This window comes from Populus nigra, chromosome 2 (genome assembly GCF_951802175.1).
Source record: "Populus nigra chromosome 2, ddPopNigr1.1, whole genome shotgun sequence".
In the NCBI taxonomy this organism is placed as follows: domain Eukaryota; kingdom Viridiplantae; phylum Streptophyta; class Magnoliopsida; order Malpighiales; family Salicaceae; genus Populus; species Populus nigra.
The window spans coordinates 36,557,190-36,564,870 of record NC_084853.1 but is presented as its reverse complement, the minus strand read 5'-3'; the positions used below and the strand labels follow the sequence as shown (position 1 = coordinate 36,564,870).

Genomic DNA, 7,681 nt, shown 5'->3' with positions numbered 1-7,681 from the left:
ACTAGAGTTTGGAGGTCAATAAGAGGATCACTTGTCATTAGTAGAATTTACATATAACAATAGTTATCAATCTACTATTGGAATGACACTATATGAAGCATTGTATGGAAGGAGATGTCGAACTGCAGTATGTTGGGATGAAGTTGGGGAAAGAAAATTATTGGGACCTGAACTGGTGCAGATCACGGTTGATAAGTTGAAGGTGATAAAGGAAAGAATGAAAGAAGCTCAAGACCGGCAAAAGAGCTATGTAGATAATCGACGGAGACCACTAGAGTTTCAAATTGGAGATATGGTATTTTTAAAGGTTGCTCCATGGAAGCATGTGATTCCGTTTGGAATGAAAGGAAAATTGGCACCTATGTATATCGGGCCATATAAAATTATAGAAAGAATTGGGACGGTTGCCTATCGAATACTACTGCCACCACATTTAGATAGGATACATAATGTGTTTCATGTTTTGATGTTGTGGAAAGCAGACCTGGATCCTACACGAATTTTGCCATAAATTTTGATGGAAGTGTGGGAAGATTTAACTATGAAGGTACAACCTGTTCAAATTATGGACCGAAGTATAAAGGAATTACGAATTTAAAAGGTGCCGTTAGTAAAAGTATTGTGGAGAAACTCTCAAATAGAAGGAGAAACCTGGGAGAGAGAGTCCGAAATGATGAAGAAGTATCCTAAATTATTTTTTATATAAGTATGAATTTAATTTCGAGGATGAAATTTTTTTTAGGAGGGGAGAATGTAAAACATCTGGGCGAAAAATTATAAATTGACTAGTTTCATGTAAAACAAAAGAAAAATAATTTGTAACTTTCGATCGGGTTATCAGAAAATTCTAAAAATTTGCATGAAGACTTCTAATATGATTCCTTAGCTTGGGTTAAAATTTCAGAATTTTTAGAGAAATTCAAAAATTTGACGAAAAATCACAATTTCACTAGTTTTACGTTATTGGACGTAATTTTAAATCCGACCATCAGATTGAGCTTAAAATATATTGAATAAAATCTAGTTAAAATTTTAGGATGAACAAAGCTCGGTAGTGCTATCAAAGAATAAGGACCATCAAATAGAAGCAAAAAGACTCATTAAGGGTAAAATAGTAATTTGCCATTAAAAATAAAAAAGGCAGCCCCTTTTCTGTTATGAACTGCCGACTGGGCAGTAACAAATGTGGAAAGAAAAAAAGAAAGAAAATAAGAGAAGAACGTGAGAAGTTAAGAGAAAAACAAGAAAAAGTGAGAGCTTTGAAACTTGTAAGATTGAAAGGCTTAGAACATTAAATTAAGGAAGAATCAAGTGAAGAAAGATATAAGAAAGGTGAGGAGGGCTGGCCACACTAGGAGGAGAAGAAAAGTTGGGAGAACTTAGATTGGTAAACATGAAAAGTTTAGATTCTTACTTGAATGAAGTGTTTTTGGGTTTATTTGAGTAAGTTATCAAACAATGACAATTAAATTTGATTTAATTTCTCATAATCTTGATCTTTTAAAATTAGGGTTCTTATGAGAATTTGGGGATTTTGAGAAAAATAGTAAACATGATGTAATTGAGGTAGAATAGTATAGAAATAGTGAATGCAAGTAGTAATTAAGAAAGAAATTGAATAATGTTGAAGAAAAGAAAAGAACTTGTAATTAAGGATGAGGAAATTTAGGAATGAGGTTTTGATTGTTTTATGTTTGAGAAATGATGTTCTTTATCTTATTTGAAGTATTCAAAATATAAATAATTGAAGAAACATCATAAGAATGTAAAAAGAAGGAATAAATAAATGGTAGGAAAAGTTTTTGGGAGAATTCTTTAAGTGAGTTGAAATAAGAAAATTGATTAAAACTATATGTTGAAAATGAGGTGATAAATGAATGAAAATTTTAGTGTAAATCCCAATTAAATAAAACATATTACGTGCTTCAAATTTAGGCACATAGGAGAAATGATAATGGATTAATAATGTAGTGCAATCTGATTGATTCAGGAGTTGTACTAGGAACAGGGTATCAAGCAGGAGGAGCTGGGCCATCACGAGCAGACGGTAAGTGATTCATCACTTTCTTTTAAAATTCAAAGTTTCATTATTAGTTATGAGTTGTTTATGACATGTTGATATAAAAGAAGTAGATGAAGAAATTGTTGGTATTATAATTGAATTACCGGGTAGTTAATATAGAATTACCGGTTGGTTGGTATGAATTACTGGTTAGTTGGTATGAATTACCGGTTAGTATAGAGGTACCGGTTGGTTAGTATGGAATTACCGATTGGTTAGTATAGAAGTACCAGTTGGTTAGTAGGAATTACCGGTTGGTATGACATTACCGGTTAGTTAATATAGAATTACCGGTTGGTTAATATGAATTACCGGTTAGTTGGTATAAATTACCGGTTAGTATAAAAATACCAGTTGGTTAGTATAGAATTGCCGGTTGGTATGGAATTACCAGTTGTATTGGCTATTGATAGAGAATAGCCGGATGTTGGGTAATTCGTATGGAATTACCGGGTATATTGGCTATTGATAGAGAATAGCCGGATGTTGGGTAATTCGTATGGAATTACCGGTTGTATTGGCTATTGATGGAGAATAGCCGAATGTTGGGTAATTCGTATGGAATTACCAGTTTGATAGTTGGTTATTTAAGAGGGTTAGTCGGGTTTGAGGTAAAATTTGTGAATTACCAAATTAAAAATTAAGCAATGAGTGTTGGTCACAAAGGTCCTATAAGTATAGGATTAATAAATTATGAATGAGTTATTAATGTTGATATATAGTAAGTTGGTGATGAAAGATAATTTGATATAATTTTGAAGACTTGTGAACATAATAACTTTTTCATCTTTAATGTGTTATCTTTCTTATTCCTTATTAATATTATGTATACAAGTTTTTCACGAGATGATACGGAGCTTTAAATATGGGCTTTGTGATTTAATCTGTTTATTTTGTGGAATGTAATATATTTGTTTTATATGTAATTTGTATTATATGTAGATTGTAATATATGTATCCTGAATATGTTTTGCTTTTGGTACTTATACATTTAAAATGTATGAGTAAAGAACTAATATTATTAAACTATTCTAAAAGAAAATTAGTAATTATAATCTTGCATGTGTAGAAGATGAATGCATGTTAATGTAATAATTAGTTCAATATAAATCTTTTGAGTTTATAATTGTTTGTAATTAATGTGTTATTTGTTGATGGTGTAAGGTTGAGAAAATACAATGAAGTATAGTTATATGAAATATTATTTGATGAGATGGGATATGATCCAGGATGGTTGGATCAAAGTGGAAGTTTTGAGTATTGTAATTGAATGAAGTCTAGTCGATAACTTGGTAACATCAGAAAACAAAGGAAACTCAGCCGAAATTTAAAAAAAATAAAACCGCATAATCTTAGATATATTATTCAATACTTGACATTAGTAAAAAAATGTTTGAGATTTCATGATACTATAATTTAAGGGTGTTACATGGATAGAAACATGAACAACATGAAGCTTTTTATTAAAATAAAAAACCTTATAAACAATGATGAAAAAAATAACACTTTGGAAATTGAAATAATTAAAAACGTGCATTATGTGTGGTTAAAAAAAAGAGACTGGTTTTTTGTAGAGTCAATTTTTATTTTTAAAGTTTTAATTATTTTTAATTAATAAAAAATAATTTTTTGTTTTTGTCAAATTAAGTATCAATAGTGGAATATTTTTTTGATAATATAAAAAAAACTCATATGATGTTGTTAACTAGATTAAATTATCAAATTCAATTCTAAATAAATTAAAAAAGAAAAGTGACATAAAGAATTTAAAGGAGTAAAAAAAAAAAACACGGTCTGAATCCAATGCTTCCCCTCGTGCTACAGTGTATTACTGATGATTTTTTATTTTATTTTTAATTTTAATTTAATATCCTGTCTTATTATAAAAAATAGGAAGAAAGATAGGTGTCCTTTACTACAGGTCGTTTCAGACAAGACCAAAACCTTAATTAACGAAAAGGATAAACAAAAACCAAGAAAAAGAAACTTTCTCCTCCATCAGAGTCACAGCACCAACAACAATGGGCGAAGAAGAGGAAGAAGAGGAGACAACAGTAAAAGTATCGAGTAACCAAGAAGAAGAGGCATGGAACCTGAGGAAGCAAACCCAGATAGTGGAATTATCAGAGAGACTCATGAGTGGAGATCTCAAAACCCAAATAGAAGCAGCCAGAGACATAAGGAAGCTCGTCAGGAAATCATCTGCAAAGACTCGCACCAAACTTGCAGCTGCTGGGGTTATTCAGCCTCTCATTTTTATGCTTCTCTCTCCCAACTCTGATGCCCGCCATGCCTCTCTTCTTGCTCTCCTCAATCTCGCTGTTAGAAATGAACGGTATCTCGTTTCTCTCTCTCTCTTACCCTTTTCCTTTTTTCTTTTGTCATGTTATTTATTTCTGTTTTCCATTAAAGTCAGGGCCTTTCCTTTCCTTACTTCTAATTTTTGTAAATGATTGTTAATTTTAGTGACAACTATTGATAGATGAAGAAATGAAGAATCAAAGGTGAAAGCTATCCTTGATATATCTATTGTTGTAGTCGTGAGTTTTGAAGCTAGTGAAAGAATTGAATGTCTTAGTTGATTAGTTGCGTTGGGGTCTTATGATGGGAAAACAAAAAATAAAGCAAGTTTTTTGAGGTCCAAAATGGAGAAAATTGGAAGATTTTAGCGATTTAAATACCTTTGCCTTTCGGTTGTGTTCTTTAATATACTAATTACTGTGTGTGGAGATGGAATGCCAGTGGAGAGGGCTTTATTGGTTCTTTTTCTTGGTGGTTTTCGTTGAGGATTGGTAGTGGTTGAAGATCAGTTCTTTTCGGACTTAAATTATTCACTCTTTTGAGTCTCAATGCCTCCACTTTTTTTTTTTTTTTAAATCACTTTACCATTTGCTTCTGGACCAAGAGAGCAATGTTTTAGTTCAGTTCTTTGATCACAAGATGAACTGGGTTCATTTACACACTTACATAACGAGTTTGGTCATGATAGTTCTGGTTTGGTATGCAGACGTCAATTTTAATGTTCTTGTCATATCGTTTTAACTACAGCAGTAGCCTTCTGGCATCAGGAAGGAAGTACCCTTTTCTCCTTTCCACCATTGAACTAAGTACCTGTTTTCTGGTCAAAGAAATTTTGGGTCAGTCATGGTAAGCTGTGACAGAATATTACATCTGCAGATTATAATTGGATATTTTCTTGATTTCGTTTTCTATTTTTCTTTCATGTGATAGTTCCTTACTTTGGGAAATGCATGTCCTTCCTTACTCATTCTGTCTTCATTGACTGGTGTGCTATACTTTAGAAGACATTTAGATATGCAGTCATTGTATCCCATTTCATTCCTTTTTATATGTTTTGTATACCAGAAATAAGGTGAAGATAGTGACAGCTGGTGCTGTCCCCCCGCTTGTGGAACTTCTCAAGTTGCAGAATGGTAGTTTAAGGGAATTAGCTGCTGCTTCCATTTTGACACTGTCGGCTGCTGAACCTAACAAACCAATCATTGCAGCTTCTGGAGCTGCACCCCTTCTGGTTCAGATCCTCAGCTCTGGGAGTGTTCAAGGGAAAGTTGATGCTGTCACAGTCCTACACAACCTCTCGTCCTGCGCTGAGAATATATATCCTATTGTGGATGGTAAAGCGGTTTCCCCTCTCATCAACCTCCTCAAAGAATGCAAGAAATATTCCAAGTTTGCCGAGAAAGCTACAGCCCTGCTTGAAATCCTCTCAAACTCTGAAGAAGGACGAATTGCCATCACAGACTCAGATGGCGGGATTTTAACGTTAGTAGAAACTGTTGAAGATGGATCACTTGTTAGTACAGAACATGCTGTTGGAGCTTTGCTCTCTTTGTGCCAGAGCTGCCGAGAAAAGTATCGGGAACTAATTCTTAAAGAGGGTGCAATCCCAGGTCTTCTGCGACTGACAGTGGAGGGTACCTCTAAAGCTCAAGATAGAGCTCGTACTCTTTTAGACTTGCTCAGAGATACACCTCAGGAGAAGAGATTGTCATCGTCAGTGTTGGAGAGAATTGTCTACAACATTGCTACACGAGTTGATGGCTCAGATAAAGCTGCTGAAACTGCCAAGAGGTTGCTACAAGACATGGTTCAAAGAAGTATGGAGCTCAGCATGAACAGCATCCAGCATAGGGCCGCATCATGCACACCTTCAAAGATTCCATCTAAATAAATTGGTTCAAATCGGAAATTTGAAAGTAACACAGGTCAGAGTTTTAATCTGAATCTGTATTTAGTTTGGCCAGTTAAAACTGTTGTGCCCATCTTGTATCGCCATAGAAGAAAGTTGGAATGAACAGAGTAATACAGTGAGTTAGAATTGACTAGGCTGAGCTACTATTTTGAAGTGAAATTGTGACCTCAACAGTGTGTTGTATATCGCGAGCAAGATCATGTATATATGAAAATCTCTTTCTTTCGATGTTTCATGTACATTTCCTCTCAATGATCATTTAGGAGATGTAGCACAAAGTACTGCTGATCCAATACTTTGTTAGCAAAATAGTTGTGGCAGGGCTTTAAATTAGAAACTCTGCAGTTGCAAGCTGTGTGATTTTGCAAGGGCAGTAACATGAAGGCTTTTTACGGATCAAGTTGTGTGCTTGGCTTAAAGCTTAGCCAAAAAACCTGAGGTGAGTTGTGAAGTCTTTCTTTCTAGGAGACGATTGCTTGCATTGCTCAATACACGTTGAGGATCACAAAGAGCAGAGATTGGGCCCTTCTTTTCTGTTGACAGGACAACCTGTAAATGAGAGAAAAAAAAAAAAACTGTTCATAACCTAGTTGAGAATTAGAAAATTATTATTATTATTATTATAGAAAAAAACATTTTCCTAACATTAACTTGTTGTCATGATGTTAGCTCTAAATATTATATTAGATGTGATGAACACATTAATATTGGTTAACATATATTCACTTAAACACTTTATTGTGAGAAAAAAAAATGAAGATCAAATATACATATTGAACAGAATTAAAAATTAAACACTCAATTATTAAAAATTATGTCAGTTTAAGCACTCAAAATCGTTTTTATAGGTTGGGATAGTTAGATTGTATCAACCTTTTTTTTTTTTTTGAATTGTTAAGTTCATATTTTTTTAAAATAATAGTTATATTTTTTAAAAATTTTATAATATTTCAAAGAAATTGTTGTAGTTTATCTATATTTTTTCTCCTTTTATATATTTTATATAAATAAATTGTATTTGTATGATGTATTTATAAAAATAAGATTTATTTGTTCTTGAGAAAAAGGAATAATATCAAAGATAAAATAAAAATAAAAAATAAAAAATAAGGGTTATATATATATATATATATATATATTTGTGTGTCTTAATTAAAAATAAACACGAAAAACATATCTATAACATTAATAGATTTTTTATTATATTCAAAATTAATTTAGAATTCCATCGAGGTATCAGCATAAAAAAAAATAATTATCATATCTAATTATCATATCCCCATAGTTTTATTGCCGGTAAGTTTTTTATATTTTTAGAAAATGTTTGAAAGTGTAATAGTGGTTGATTTTAAAGTATTTTTTACTTGAAAATACATGAAAATAATATTTTTATTATTATTTTTTAA

The 7,681-nt window shown here is 32.2% G+C and overlaps 1 protein-coding gene across 1 annotated transcript; it reads left to right on the top strand.

Moving 5' to 3' along the window:
- The first annotated feature begins 3,993 nt into the window (after positions 1-3,993).
- Positions 3,994-6,503, top strand: LOC133681412 (U-box domain-containing protein 15). Its single transcript, XM_062104454.1, has 2 exons — positions 3,994-4,397; positions 5,429-6,503. The coding sequence occupies exons 1-2, from the start codon at positions 4,084-4,086 to the stop codon at positions 6,252-6,254; spliced, it is 1,140 nt and encodes a 379-aa protein (XP_061960438.1). The 5' UTR covers positions 3,994-4,083; the 3' UTR covers positions 6,255-6,503.
- The last annotated feature ends 1,178 nt before the right edge of the window (positions 6,504-7,681 follow it).